This window comes from Artemia franciscana, chromosome 5, assembly GCF_032884065.1.
Source record: "Artemia franciscana chromosome 5, ASM3288406v1, whole genome shotgun sequence".
NCBI lineage: Eukaryota > Metazoa > Arthropoda > Branchiopoda > Anostraca > Artemiidae > Artemia > Artemia franciscana.
The window spans coordinates 13,529,761-13,546,492 of record NC_088867.1 but is presented as its reverse complement, the minus strand read 5'-3'; the positions used below and the strand labels follow the sequence as shown (position 1 = coordinate 13,546,492).

Below are 16,732 nucleotides of genomic sequence, written 5' to 3'. Positions count from 1 at the left end.
ATGTGAATTTTGAAGGGCATATTCCTGCACCTTTGCTCAATAAAAATAAACTATCTTCTGGAACATTAAAATTATTCATGATTCACTTCAGCATTGTCAGATTTGACTTAAATTCATAATTTTAGGTATATTTAGTTCATGGTCTTAGGCTTTGTTTGTATTTAGGGCGGGTGCTTTTACTTCCCATGATATCCAAAATCCATGACACCTGAATTTATCTCACTGAGCGATTTGTAGTTACCTGTTTTGCAAAAGCTAGCAAACGAGGTTGGAAATTTAAACCTCCATTAGAAACTGAAATTATCCAGGTTTGAATTGGTTAACTATTCGTTTTACATTTATTTTAGTACGCCCGTGGTCCCGAGTTTTAACTAATTAAATTATTTAACTAATTGACTAATTTACTAATTAATAATCAACTGACTAACTAATTTAACTAATTAAATAAAAAAATACTGAAAATAAAGAGCAACATCAAAACTTGATACCACTTTATCAAATAGTTTTTCACTACGAACTGTTTGATCATTATCCGAAACATTCCTGCAGTCGTTAAAAAGCGAAAAAAAATATTATTTCAATCTTTTGCTCAAGCACCGTCGTTTCTAATACACGAAATTAGAAGCCAGAATCCCAATTTTGTCAAAGGACTGATACCTTCATATCCAAATTATCGATTCTACATGAAATTTAATATCTATGTTGTAAGGAACGCAGTTTTAATATTTTCAGATATTTAAATGTTTATTTGTAAATTTAGAGTTATTGAATTAACGAATATCTCTTCCACCAATTTACATGCACCAATTTTCTTTTTTCATCCTTGGCGTCACTTCTTGGTATTGAGATTCGAATTTAGAAGGCGTTGAGACTCGAATCGTGTGATCGATTGGATCATTTTCCTCTGGTTTACGAGTTTTAACTATAAAACTTTGAGAATTTTTTTTTATTTCTCCACCATGCCTTAATTAAAAAAATTGGATTTGTATAGCGTTCGTGATAAATCATTTGCAGTCATATCTTTCTATGCTCCTTCTTTCATCCCCTGCCTTAAGTACCAAGGAAACCAAAATAAAATCATTTTTTTTACCAGTGGATCCATCTTAGGTTCATTTTATGATCATGATATATTTATTTAACAACAACAAAATTTACATACAAAAATCAATATGATTCACATATAACCAAACGGTTGATATGTGGTGAATCAAGTAAAAAACGCATATATATATATATATATATATATATATATATATATATATATATATATATATATATATATATATATATATATATATATATATATATACATCATTTAAATTCAATATAATAAGAACGAAAGAATGAGAAAAAAGAAAATAAAAAAAAATCTAAATATTAATAATAATATTCTTCCGTGAAAATTGTGACTTTCTAAGATTTTTCTTTGGGCGGTTTTATGAAATCTTGAAGTTTTTAAGACATTGCCCTATTCTTGTCAGTGTTGTCGCGTTCAATCGTGCAAATAAACAAGCAAAACTATTATTTAAGTTTGACAATCTTTCATAATAAATTATTCGTAGTCCTATGTTTGTATATTCCTTATTTGTTCCCCTTCTAAAGTTTGTATGCTTGTTCCGTAATTTCCTATTTTCTCTTAGAAATTGGTGAAGTGTCGCTAATTCCTTAGAGATTTTAAATAGTTTTAATGAGAAGAATCCTTGAATTCTTTTACGTATTGGTTTAAAATAGTGCCTGATTTATATTTAAGCCGCTTACTTACCCATTCAATTTACATTATTAAAACACAAGCAGGGAAAGTGACAAAAAAAGACATGTTGCTTGTTTGGGTTGTATTGTGTAACGTGATGGATAAAAATTGAGTGAATTTTTCTTCTTTTTTTTTCAAGTACTCGGATCTGAGATTGTATCGAAGTTTATTTGGGCTGGGGATTGTCCCAATTGGCTTTTAAATGTTTATTTATGATTTCATTGTTGAATAATGTTATTTTAGGGTAAGCCATTGAATGTTTCATTTTAAATAGCCAATCCATCAAGCAATTTTACACTAAGATATCAGATAAAATTTTCTTTAAAAGTGGATTCAGTTGATGTAGAGGTAATATAATGGAGCCTTTAATGACTCAATTTATAGTTGAATCTTTGCTTTGAATTTTTACTCTGGTTATCTTGTATTGGCAAAAATGTAGTTGAATTAGAGAATGATTGACCGTTAAATGAACGGAGTTTTATCATTTAGATATAGTATTGCTTCGAATTAACAGTTCTATACATAAGAAAAAAAAGAACGCAGAGCATAATCGCAGAGCATAAATGCAGAGCATAAGAGCATGTAATGTTGTATTTATAAAGCGACTTCTAGCTGTAAAATTACTGATTCTACATCTCCGAATAAAATTGAAAAACTTTCCAAAATATATCAATCTTTTACCTTTGCTATAGACGATTACTTAAAAATAAGATAGAACTAAGGTAGATCAATAGGTGATAAATAAAAAGTCAATGAAATAATAAAAAGAAAATCGATCAACAGAATATATGGCACTCTGGAGTTGCAATCCTATGTCCTTTGGGATGGAGGTCTAATACTGGTGTCATCAGTCCTTCGACTTGTGGTGCGTTTTAGCGATGTGACTCTGCAAATTCAACAGCCATGAGTCAGAGAGCTCACTGTCAAACAAATCCCCACGGATCATCTAGACTTCAGATGCTAGTTAAGGTGGAAAATCCCTGGTTCTGCTGCAAGCAAGCTAGAATATTAATCAAAAGGCAATTGTAATAAATAAATTAAGCAATGCAAATATTATACAATAATCCTTGGGATTACTGTTGCATTCAGTTATGATCTCCGGGGGGGGGGGGATGGAATATTCGTTCCACTAGGACTGAAACTACTGGAAATGCAGGTTTATCTCTCCAATTTTTCATAATTGTCTAGAGATTTCCTTGCATTTGTCAGGGAAGAAATATTCCTACTCCACCCCTTGTGTTCACGTGGGGTTAAAATTAAATTCAAATTTACTTAAGTATGCTTAAACATGCTTTGAGATTTAAAAGATCAAAGTGTAACGAAAATAGAGGATGACATGAGTTATTATCTTTGTCTTGTCGCAGGTTTCACAGAGTTAATGAATAATTTCACCTGTTATTATATTTTATTTGAATTTTAAAGTTTTTGGTTTAGCAAATATTTCTGCCCAAAGACTGGGAAGATCTTTTTTTGTTTTTTGTTTTTATATGTATATATTCTAGACCTTGACACGGAAATCATCCAACAATCGAATTCATTGCCGAACAGCTATTTAAACATAGGTACTTGAACCATGCATTTTAATACTATTATATAGTGTTTAAATATTAGATAACTTAAGCATTACTCAATTCTATTTGCAATACAAATTCAGTACGAATATATTTTCAATATATTCGTACTCAAGTATGAGAGATATGTGCATAAATACTTTTTTTGTGTATTTGAAATCTAAAATAAATTGACTTGCACTTGAAAAACACCCTCTAGCCTGGAAAAAAGTCTCAGGATCTCTGGAATACTACTAGATTTAGTATGAAAGCACCAGAAAAGTTCAGAAAAGTGGAAAGGAAAACTGCCCTCATCCCAGTTGTGACCTAGTGGAATGTAAGTATGTTACGATGAAGAAAATTCTTGAGATCAACGAAGCGTAAACTTCTGAAAGTTGACACTGAGTTGCAAGTGGTATGACTTTAGAAATGGAGAGTTTGAGCTCTTCACTTGTAGAAAAGTTTCTCCTCACTTGCAGCGTATAGCATGAAAGCATCAGACAAGCTCAGTGAAGTGAAAGGAAAACAACCCATTATCTGAATTATGACTTTGTGGAATGTATGTTACGTATGTATATGTAATGTTACATTTAAAAACTATGTATGTTACGATAAAGGAAAATCCTTGAGATCTGAACATTCTGAAAGTTGACACTGATCTACAGGTGGTATGTATTCAGAAATTCATAGCTGGAACTCGTCTCCACTAATGTCAAACTAATCAATCCTGAAATCACAGGACTGGTTTCATTTAGTTTTTTTTTTTGGGGGGGGGAAGGGGTAGACAACATAGTTAGTCCTCATTGAATCTAAAAACAGTCCTAATAATATAAAAGGTAGAGTCCTCTTCAGGTGAGCCCTTGTTTTTAGGCCTTGAAAGGATTGTGAAGTCTTCTATCGATAGTCGATTCTGTCAATGTCGAGTCAAAAATTGGCAATTTTCCATCAACGCCAAAGCAGGCAATTGTGATCTGAAATGGAACAAAAATAATTGAGTCCGCGCATTTTATTACCTTATCTGTTTTGGTTACCATTTTACATCCATTTTTATTGTCTTGTTATGAGCCTCAAAGGTTTAAACTAATAAATTTAAATAGAAATAAAGGATTGAATGGTGCAATCATGCAAGTGGTGCTCATGGTCACCCGCCCCTTTTGATTATCACTGATTTAGGCGATTCATTCTTTTCCCTGGAAGTATTTTTCCTTTTGTGATTTCAAGGGTTGTTTTTACTTTTTTAGCATTGCCTTGTTGAACTTTTTCCCGAATTTTAGTGTTGAAATGTGATTTTTAGGTTTGAATGTAACAGGTGGAATGAAAACAGCCTAACAAAAAGGATAATAATAAATACTTTCATGATAAACCTTTCGAATAGGTGGAGAATGATCGATAGTTTTAATTTATAAAAAAATAATAAGGTGACTCGAGGGCTCAATTATTTCCGTATTTTTATCTCGTAATCTAGTGATTGGGTTAAATCTGGTGATTCTATTAAATTTAGTGATTCTGTTAAGTTCAAGTTCAATTTATTTTCATAAAATAACAATAACAGAAACAATATCCTAAAGGGTTAAATTGCTCGCTATTTGGGAAACGACATAGAATAAATATATAAGGATAAAACTTGCTATAAACATACTAAACAATTTTTTAATATAAATTACAAGGAAAAGAAATCAACACAATGACAGTCCCCACGAAACAACGACCCTCCTATCACCCGACAATAAAAAACAGTTTAAAATTCTCTACGACATCGAGGATCTAACGCCAACATAACAACAACCCAAAAAAAACACAAAATAAAACAACAAAAAATTATTAAATATTTACCTTTAATAAGAAACTTTACATATGTCTCTTAATGGAACCAATTTTTCGAGAATGCAGTATCTCAGCAGGAACCAAGTTCCAAGCACGCCCCACAGTTACGGCCAGACCGAAGTCTGAACGAACCGAGGGAGTAGCCGGAGTCATCATATCCTCCCAGTTTCAAACTCTGTACAAATTTACTTTCCCTACTAGTTTAAGTAGTCCAGAAATCAACCTGGGAGATCTCTGTGGAAGTATTGATATACCAATAAAGATAAAGATATAACATAAATCTTGTCGTTTTCTCATGAAGATGATGAACAGGAGCAAGTACAGAAGGAAATGTAGACATCCACACAGACGGACAGGAACATATATAAGGATAAATGAGAGATAAATATAAAAGACGGAGGATAGGGAAAGGTAATAAACGCTCTAATTTTCGGATTATTCCAAGTCCACAGGAAATTTTCACTCCTATTACTTGAATGTATTTAAACGGTAAATTTTCATCCTAAAGAACTCCCAGGAATCACATATATCAATCTGAGAGGGGGGCAACTAATGGAGCCTCTTGGCGGAGGAAGCTCAGTAACTATGGGGCAGCTCACACCTGTACGAGAAAAAATAAGAAGGTACGACTTTTTTACATTTAAAGGTAGTTGAGTCATGTCAAACCAATTGAGTATCTTCTCACTCATTGCTTGAAGCCTTAGAATAAGGGATGATTCACCTGGAGCTGCAGCAACTAGAGTAATGTCACCAGCAAATGCTACCAATTCTTCTCGACTATCAGATGTGAACGCCGACGTAGCCTGAGAGTAAAATTTATGACACAATCCACTGTAAACATTGGTGATTGGGGTGTGAAAAGTCGTTAGAGGTTGTTTACCTAGATAAGGAAGGGGGTTGGTCAAAGAATAGAACCTCGGGGTACTCCGTATTCAATCGGAACTTGTTGTCTATATTGTACGCTATTAGCAGTTTCCTTTTCCCAATCTCCGCAAAGAATTTGTTCATATGGTGTCGTACTTTGCCTTTTTTTGTGATAAGTTAATCATCTACAATGAGAGACTTACAGAGACCTTCTGGTTTCAGTGATGGCCGACTAACTTCTTTAACCACGTCCCACGTTTTCTTTATATTATTACCGCAATCAACGAATCTGTTTGCAAAATATACTATTTCTAGCTCTGCGAATAATTGATTCTAGCATATTACGGCACAACTTAAATGCTTCTAACTGAGCGTCACTCGGTCTGTTTTTGTACTCTTTCAAGGTTCTGCTCTCTTTTTATTGACTTGAGAACTCCAGATGTTAACCAGGGAGCTATGGGTATTGATGTTTTTGATCGAGGATTCCTTAAAGGAACTTTTAGACAGTAAGACGTGAATTTTTCCTTAACAGCGTCATAAAACTGGCCAAATATATCGTTATAATTGCCCAAACTAATATTGTCTTGTAAAGAAAAGTGTCATGAAGATGTACCAAGGTCTTCTTTCAGTCTATCCAGCTCCACTGGTGAGCAACAGAATCTTAGTTTATCCTGGTGGACTAATCTTTGTGGATTTTGGAGGATTTGAAACAAGGTTGCAACAAGGTTGCAACTGGCAGGCTGTTGGAAGTATCAAAAAGCAGTACTTTGTTCTTAATGGTGTGTAGTGATGGAGAAATATTGTCAATTAATGTTGCTGACTGGTTTGAAATCCTTGTCGGTATGTTTGTACAAGGAGCCAATCCTTGCGAAATTAGCAAAGACAAGACATCAGAAAACTGCCTGGATGACAATTCCGCAAGATCAAGGTTAAAGTCACCCATTAATACAACTTCAAATTTTTCGGCACAAACTTTTTTGAGAACGTCTTCTAATGCTTCCAGAAATTCAGTCTTAGATCCACTTGGAGAACGATATACTTTGCCAATCATTACCCTTTCCTTAGTGCTGATTGGGATTTCTATAAAAAGTGACTCAAATACCTTTTCAATATTTGTACATAAATCATGTCTTAGTACGACCCAAAAATTATTTTGCATGTGAAATCCGAATCCGCCTTTTTGGGCCGTCTTGTGGTTTAGAAATATCGACATATAACCGGAAATATCCAAAAATAGCGGATTTTTCTCGCTCAAAAAGGTTTCACAGAGACTGATAATTGCAGGGCACGAATTTCTACATAATAATTGAATATCGTCAAACGAAGAATTTAAGCCCTGAACGTTAAGATGCGCAACCGGGAATACATCACCGAACACCCCACCGAGTCCCGGAGTTCCGAAATATGCTATCAATGATTTTCTCAAAATGTTCATCAAAATTCATTTTGGGTGCTTAACCAAACGGGTTATATATAATTTCATTAAAATTAACCCTCCAAATTTATAATCTTTGAATCTTTCTAGTGTCATGTTAGCGTTAATCCGCATCGGAGGATTAACCCCGTCCATGAATCGAAATCAGTATTGGTCGAGGAGAAAACTAGGGTAAGTGGGTCGTAGCATGCGTCATGAACCTTGATCCAATTAGAACTAGAAGTCTTTTTAAATTTTAGCCGTAACCTAGTCCCCTTTTGATCCGCTTTGGTATGAGGCACTTTATCGGAGGCAAATTTACAATTTCTTAAATTATAAGCCATACTCAAAAGTTCTTTCGACTTTTAGCCAACTCGAATGGAAGGTCAATACTGACGCTTTTCCCTGTATTTCTTAGGCTACCAAAACAAGCCATAATATTATCCTTATGTTGAAGATTTAGATCAGATACAGGAATTGGGTCCGATGCCGGACGTGAGTTTTCTCTGCTTGGACGTTTAGTTTTGTTTCTAAGTCTATAGGTGGCCGTGAACTTAATATCCATGTAGTCCCATACCGACATTTCTGATAAAAAATCATTAACGGTTTCTTCAATATTTTCATTTTCTTTGTTAGGAATTCCATGAATAAGAAGATTCTTGCGTTTAACGTACAATTCGGTTCTTAAACACTGGTTAACTGCCACAAGAGCAGATTTTAAGCCAGTGTTCTCTTGTTTTACCGCTGCATTCTTCTCACGAAGATTTTCAATCAGCTGCTTTAAGTCAGATGCTTTGAGTCCATACACTCGTTGAAATACTTATCATATCGGTAATTAATATATCGCTAAATATACTGTACGGTTACTTCTTTCCTCAAATCACCAAGCTGACATTTCAAAGAAACTTACGGACATGGGCCCCTTTCTTCACAAAATTCAAATATGAAGGGTCCCGGAATCAACAGTGCAATAATTGATATAAAACTGAATTTTGCAGTTAAGAGAACTGTCATAACGCACGTCAAGGGAAGACATCAAGAGATGTCTTGTCTTGACAAGTGTTAGTAAATCTAGTGATTCTATTAAATCTAGTGATTCTGTTAAATCTAGTGATTCTGTTAAATCAAGTGATTCGGTTAAATCTAGTGATTCTGTTAGATCTAGTGACTCTGTTAAGTCTAGTAATACTTTTAAATCTAGTGATTCTGTTAAATCTGGTGATTTTGTTAAATCTAGTGATTCAGTTAAATCCAATGATTCTATTAAATCAAGTGATTCTCTCTTATGCCAATGAATACTCTGGAGTCCAAGTTAATCTGCTACGGAGTCTCAATGAACAGTGTATTTAGGTTTGACTTCATCTTTTTCGTCACTATGGAAATATCTATCCTACTCAGAAACCTTTTGGATTTCTGTATCTCATTTAGATTTTTTGCCGCGATAAATACTGAAAAGGTTGATTGTAAACTAGGTTGTTGCTCTCCATGGATTGTTGCCTTTTATCTTCTATAATTTATTTCCATGGAGCCAGAGATGAAAATTTTCTCTACATGTGATATCTTAGATTTCCAAAAGGTTTCTCTGATGAGAAACTTATATAATTAAACTATCAAGTACTTTGTTTTTCTCTTAACATTCTTTCGCTTAACGACAGCGTTATGATTGAAGTCCCCTCTGTGTTTCACTTGTCTATGGGCTTCATTAGGAAGAATTGTTGTGCCTTTAGGGTACCACCTAGTTTATAACCCTTCTAGAGGGGATTCTATTCTTTGAGAATTTCAAAAAGACTATTTAGTAACTTTCTCCATAGACACAAATATCAGCATTTTTAGAAACGTTCACCGTTCCTTTCGACAGTGGTGTTGACTGATCAGAATGATGCCAGAGTAGCGAACATTCTTACCTTAAAGCTTAGTTCCTTCTGAGCCACCAGAGGCTCCCAGGAAATTCAGAATGAGCCACCAATCATCCACAAATGTGCTGTTGTCCAGACGTCTTCCTGGTAGAGTTGGACTATCGTGTGGATGGTTCCATCTTCGTCGGCATATGGTGTTTTTTACTATGGGATTCCCTTACACAAGGATTCCCTTTTCCTGTAGTTGGCTTATATTCCAAAATTCAGAACTATACACAAGGGCAGAAAGGTTATTAATGGTGAAGAACCTTATTTTTAGTTCCACAGAGTAATTTTTTGTTTTTCAACTGGCTTTAGCCAATTGAAAGCTCCCTTGGCTTGTCCAACTCTAGAGTGTACCTCCTTTTCTCTGGATTCCGCTTGTTGGACTATTGTTTCAAAGTATTAAACACCACTACCTGCTCTATTGGTTTATATCGTGGCCTAATTCTCGGTAGTGAGACAGTTGCGACATACATTTTTTTAGGACAATGTTTTGTCGATAGAGAATGAACCGATCGCTGTATTATTAACAAAAATATTAATCAAATACACAAACTCCCAGGATTGCTGATAGGTTACATGAAAAGAACGAGCCTCAAATGTGTTGTGTTAATTGAGGTTTTAGGCAAGTGTTGCTTCTAAAAGGTGCCGGTGAGCTGAACCGATGTAGGTAAGTATGGAGGAGTTCAGATTAATTACCTAGCTAAGAAACACATACCTTTAGAGCTAGTATCCAAATATTGAGTCCAAAATTTTTAAATAATTAAAAGACTTATCTCCAAAACATTAGAGCATATTAAATAAGTAAGAAAATGGATTTGTGTTTTTAGTCAAAAGAAATACTTATTATAAAAAAGCAAAGATAACGAAAAGGGTGATTTCTAAGGAAATGCAAATATTTAGACGCGTAATGAAACAAAAAGCAGAAATGAAAAAAAAAATATGTTGCGGTGTCTTGCGGTGTTGCTGTGTCAAATTTAGTGACATATAGAGTTGTCTGTCAAACACGTGACAGAAACTTTCAAATCTTTTCTCTTCACTTATTGTAGAAAGCAGTTAAAACAGACAAGATCCTCGTTTTCAAGATTGTTATCCAGTTGAAATCTTTAAAATACATATGAAAAATATGTAATATGTTTTATGCATTTTATTCCGTTTTTGCGAGTTGGAAAATCATTTTTTCTTGGGGGGGGACTAAAACCCACTAACTTTTCCCCTGAATACAGCCTTTACAGTATCAAAATAAATTGCAGCTTTACTAAGTGACTTATGCTTCTTTTTGATCTTCTGATAAATTTTTGTCCGATATGATATCAATTATTCTCTCTGTCAGCCTTTCAAAAACCTTCAAAAATTAATTATCTGCTTTCTAACATCCATAGAACTTTGTTGAGTGGTGCTTCCTAAATAATGAGATTTCTAACTTCGTCTAAAACTTGTCCTCTCAAGATTCTTTCTACATTTAAAATATTTAATTTCTACATCATTAAAATATTTTACTTCTACATAATTAAAAGTATTAATTTCGGTCTCATATTTCCTCTCTTGTAGGCAAGAAAGGAGCTCTTTAATTTTGAAAGTCGAAATGATTAAGCAATATAATGAGTTTTATTTTTTAATTCATATTTTCAGTTTCTAAGCTTGACTCTCTCAGTGAACAAAAGTCTTTTTTTTTAATCATCCTTTTAATCTCCGGTTTAAGACATGAAATGTAACGTCAGCGGATAAATTTATGACGAAGAAAACGGCGGCTGCCTTTTAGCCTTGTCATTTGTTTCTAAAATTGAGTCCATTGAATTTCAACTTTTTTGCTGCATCAGCTTACTATCACTCTGGACATCTGTTTTCCCATGGAAAGTCACTGTATTTTCATATTCCGTTTAGAAGGCTTTAAAGTAATACCAGTGAATAAAACAGTTAGTTATTTAAAATTAACGCAGTTATTTAGTCATTTAAACCGCCTCTTCCCCCATCTCTACCTTTATAGCAGAAAGGAAGGCACATAGCGTCTTGTTTCAACAGGAATCATGCAAGGATATTTGAATCAGTGTAATAGGCACCACGTAGGCTCATGTACCACCCAAATACTTTCTAACAGAGCCAACTGTTATGCAGGAAGGTACACATTTAGCATCTTGTTGAAATCGAGAATTGGAAATAATTTTCGATCAGCATTGTTTTAGGCACAACTCGAGCCCATATATCCTCTACTCTCACCCTCTCACAGGCACACACAAACACACACATACCTCCCTGCCCACTGCCAACTTAATAGCAGAAATATAGGCATATTGTACCAAGCTTAAAGAGGAATAGTGCTGAGGTTTTCAATATATTTATTGGAGTAAAATAGTAGACACATGCCTTATATGATGTCCTATGCCTCCCTTCTTGTCCCATCGCCAACTTTTTGCAGAAAGGTAAATATTTTTTATTTGTATAAAATACATCCTACAAGAATTTACACTGTACATGACTAACCCGGATCAGTGGTTCCTCTAGCCAACCCGGATACGCAATCTCCTCTAGTCAAGCCCCAATTTTAAATTTTCAGCTTAATGGTAGGTATAAAACATATAACGTACCTTCTTTGAGTCACAATTTTGCAAGATTTTTCAGTGTACATGATCACATATTCAAAGGGGATCTCCAGTTTCCTTTGATATACTTGAAAGTAATACTAGTAGCCTAAATAGAATTAAAGTTAGACAAAGATGCTGTTGAAGCGTTGGATCTCTTCAAGTCCCCCTCCTCCACCCAGTTTTATTTTTGGAGTTCTGTGAAATTATACTCTAAAACTTTTACTACTAATGAACAACCCCCTGGCGCACTAAGCTGCCTGAGGCCAACATAGCTGCGCACGCTCTTCCTCCACCCAATCTATTTCAAGCTTCGCTCTTTACTCCCTCCTAAGAAGTTCTAATTTCCTTTAAATAATTCCGAAGGACCTCTTTTAACCGTAAGGAATGACCTGATTTTTATTCGGACCTAAATAAATGGCCAAAAAGGACTATCTTTGGCAATACGTCACCATTCATCGGCAAAACTTAGCCTAGCCATTTTAACCTGTCTTTCCTTTTTACCCTAGTAAGTGAAGTTGAACCACATTTTCTCTAAAGATTACTGCTTGATTTACTGTCGAACGAGTGCTTAAGACTACTCAGTTCCTCTGGAAAATACCTAATATGTCTTCCTCAGCCCTTTGAAGTGCCCTCGTCTCAGGACCATACTTCACTAGTATCATTACCGTGGCTTCAAACGATCATACGGTCAACAGTCTAGTTAGTTGCATACTAGAACAGTCGTAATTTCTATGAACTTGAATCAGGAAATCAATTTTAATACAATAGTGTTCATTCAGTAAAGGGCTATTTATCTCCAATTAATGTATTGGATATTCAATAAAATAGTAGAAATTACATTAATAGCAAAATAGGAACTTCTTCTGGACTTGATAGAAAGGTGTAAAGGCGGCTTATTAAAACGCTAATGAACTTCCCTAGACAAATTTTGTTCGTATTTGTGTCTTTTTAATCTGTTCACCAGGCTCTTCATAGTAGTAGAGCCGTTCCTAAGATTGGTGCCCATGGCAAAATTAATTACAGCACCCCTTCTCTCAAACATAAGTAAAAAAAGCTGAATCAAAGTGAAGAATTTGATCAAAATGGATAGCTCCCCCAGTAGTCCCCCCTCCCCTCTTCGAACGGCTCTACATAGCAGGAAAAAAACCGATCAGCGTGCAAAATGTATTTTCTGACATGAATACGTTTCGAGAAGTAAATCTGGTCAGAAATAGAAGACTGGTCAAACACCAAACAATATGGTATAAGTTGAATTGTATTTAGCTCTTCACAGATAATTCATTCTTGTTCCACCTTTAAAATTTTGATTTCTAAGGCCATGTTTTAAGGTTAATTCTAAATTTCAAAGGTTAATTTTAAATTTAAAATGTTAATTTCAAATTCAATTCATGTTCCCATTTTGGGATTGCTGAACTAGCAACATCACTCATTAGTTGTTATGTTTTTTAATCATTAGCCTTTTCGTTGCGTGCATCCCTGGTTGGTCTTGGTTTCGTCCCTGGTAATAACTGTTAATCATAAAACTTTAGCATTTCAGTTAATATTATTAGATATAATTGTTTATCAACATTTGCTGTCAAATCTACTGGCTGTTAAATACTCAGCTATGTAAATCTTTTAGTATAATTGATTTGGACGTTTTGTTAATTGATTTAATTTGTTGTTTTCCAATTTTGTTTTTTGAGAGATTTAAAACCATTTATTAATTACAATTTTTTGAATTGCATTATAGACGCATCAAGCAGATTTAGTGCGTGATGGTGGTCATAAATACTTTTTAGCTGCTTTGCAAGATCCTACAGTTCCGGTAAGTCAATTTCATATTACCCTCCCTTTTTTGGATGTTGTATATACGGCTACTCCAGGGGTTGTTCACTTAGCGTCGTCTGGTGTACTTTTCCGAGAATCACTTGTTTCACCGCGCGTGGTGCACTTCCACCACGCCTTGCCTCTTTGTCTGACTGGCATGGCACGGGCCATCTAGTGTGCGTGCTTTTTTTTAGAGTGAGTGACTCCTTAACTTTTTGTTTCATTTATTCATTTCCCTCAAAATTGAGGAGTATATAAAATACATAAATAACACTGCATAAGAAAGTGAAATATTGCGACAAACGAAACAAAGCATTGATTTAAAATAGTTTTCATAACACGATTGAATAACATACATAAGAAAAAAAATATTAAATATTACTTAAATACTGGAAAAAGGGAAAATATTATGCATAAAAAGAAAATTTTCTGATTTTTGATAAAATTTATTCTTGTTAATCGTAGCTAATTCCAACGGTTCTTGATTCCCAAACCGCAAGACTAATTCAGTGCTACTAAAACAAATTGGAAAACCAAGTAAAAATTTAAAATATTTGAAATAGCAAACGGTAATTGAAGACAAATTGTAGATTTAAAATCTGAAAAAAGAAGGGCGGGATAGAGAACATGTGGGAGGGCAACTGCATTAAAAGGAGAGTCTAAAATATCACGACCATAGATACCACGAAGCCGTATCATTTAGCAAAATGCCTTCCTAGTTTTTTCTTGAATATTTAAAATTAGCATTGACTTTGAATCTAGAGCTGAAGCACAATAAGATAACCCTAGATAAAGAATATAATCAGAAACTGGAAATGAAGTAGTTGCTCCTTTATCAAATTAGTTAAACTTGGTTATTGTCATTGATGGGAAATATTGGCATTTTTTACACTAATAAAAAGGCCTCTATCTTTAAGCTCTCTGGAAAGGGTATTAAAATTCCCAATCAAACTAGCTTTAGGACGACTCAAAAGAATAATATCATCTGCGTATGATTATCAGCATATATTATATCATCAGCACATGTCCCCCTTCCCTCGCAAATTTTGGAAAAAGTTGGTCCCGCTACCTTTGGAGTTTTGTTTCCTCCTTTTACTCCACAAAGATTTATAATACCCCCCTTCCTTTCCAACTTATGACTTGAGCCTATACGAGCCGTTTTATAGATAGTAATTATATACGACACTGCTATAGGTCATTTTGAGATGCATGACAAATGAAAAGAAAAAAAAAATGTTTTAAAGTTAAATAGACGCGTTATCTACCATTAATTTATAACAAAAAAATATATTTGTCTATATATTTTTTTTCTTCTGAAAAATATCGATTTGTGGGTTAACGATTAACTATCTTCTCGTCAAAACTTCATAATTTTGTGTATTATATTGGCAATTTTTTCAAAATACACAGTTTGAAAACTGTGTTTTGAAAACTAAGAAAATAATGATTTTCTTTGATTTTTACAATCCTTATTCTTCTAAAAATCCTCTCTGGAAGAAAACTTTGGCTCTAGCATTAAAGTACTTTGGAGATCTTTTGCTTCTTGGACTCATCTTAAGTGTATTCATACTGAAAACAGCGATTTTAAAATGTCTCTTCTTTTTGCTTCAACATCATGAAGTTTTTAGGGAAGCATCATATTCTCCTCAGTATGCCCACGTTAACCATAACAATAAAGAAGCAAAACTAGTTAGTTAAATCTGACAACGTTTTTCTTCCGTGGGACTTAAAATATCAACAATCTGCAGATTTCCAAGGACAATTACACCTTGAGATGTTTGATATGAAGTTTTTAGGGAAGCACTATATTTTCCTCAGTATGCCCACGTTAACCCTAACAATAAACAAGCAAAACTAGTTAGATAAATTTGATAACGCTTTTTTCCGTGGGACTTCAAATATCAACACTTTATAGATTTCCAAGGACAACTAAACCTTGAGATGTTCTATGTGAAGTTTTTAGGGAAGCATCACATTTTCCTCATTTTTCCTACGTTAACCATAACAATAAACAAGCAAAACTAGTCAGTTAAATTCGATAACATCTTTCTTCCGTGGGACGTCAAATATCAACAACCTGTAGATTTCCAAGAACAACTAGAACTTAGGATGTTTAACGTGAAAGAGATTTCACATGAAAGGGATGGAGGAGAAGTATGCGCAGGTGTGTTGGCCTTAGGCCATATGGTGCTGCATTGAGATGTTAGTAGTAGTAGTAGCAGTAGTAGTAGTAACTAAGCCTTCGAAGGAAAGCTACATTGTCTTAATCTCTGTAGTGCCATAAGATTAGCTTGTTACTTTACGAAATTTTTCACATAAGTTTCATCTTGTTTTTTATTTTGTTGCCAGCATCTATCAAAAACTGCGTATCTTGGAATAGTGGTGTTATCATTAAAGACTAAATTTACGATTTCTTCTACGTTTTAAACATATTTATTGATAGTTTAATTTTCCACTTAACCAATGCAAGTATTCAGATTGTATTTTAATGTCCTTAGAACTTTAAGAATCATAAGCCTCTGGATTTTCTTTTTTTCTAAAAATCTCTAGATCTCCTTCAACAGTTCCGATAGCTCCTATAAAACACCTAATGCATCTTGAGTCTTGATAATGTTCTTATTCAATATGAAATGGACGAAATTCCTATTGAAGGAGCTTAAACATGGCTTTATAGAGATTACTTCTGCTGGGAAAGGGATTCCACGTGGCTTCTGATTGCAGTGTGAAGATTTTTGTTAATTGTTTCTCTCTATAAGTGTTTTTTTGTAGGTAATCAGTGTGAGGGAGGCTAAGAAGTGTTGTTTATTTTTCCTCAACTGTGGTGAAATTAGTTTAGGGATTCTTTTTTAGCTGGAGTTTTTAGTATGCAATACGGAGATAGTTGTTATACAGAAATGTTGGTAAATTTATGACAGTTCATATAACTGACTTACCAATAAAGTGGACATAACACTTGATGCCTTTTTTTTATGTTCTTTACGAATATAATAATCGCTTCTACCGCAAATTCAGGTTTTAACCTAGTTGGTTAGGTTTTAACC

The 16,732-nt window shown here is 34.2% G+C and overlaps 1 protein-coding gene across 2 annotated transcripts in view; it reads left to right on the top strand.

The window, feature by feature from the left end:
- The window catches only part of LOC136026998 (regulatory-associated protein of mTOR-like), a 272,404-nt gene that overhangs the window by 157,927 nt on the left and 97,745 nt on the right, over positions 1 to 16,732 (top strand). For both annotated transcript variants that reach the window (XM_065703879.1, XM_065703880.1), the window contains one exon: positions 13,615 to 13,689. In XM_065703879.1, coding sequence (XP_065559951.1) covers positions 13,615 to 13,689 — 75 coding nt within the window. The remainder of the gene's footprint in view (positions 1 to 13,614; positions 13,690 to 16,732) is intronic.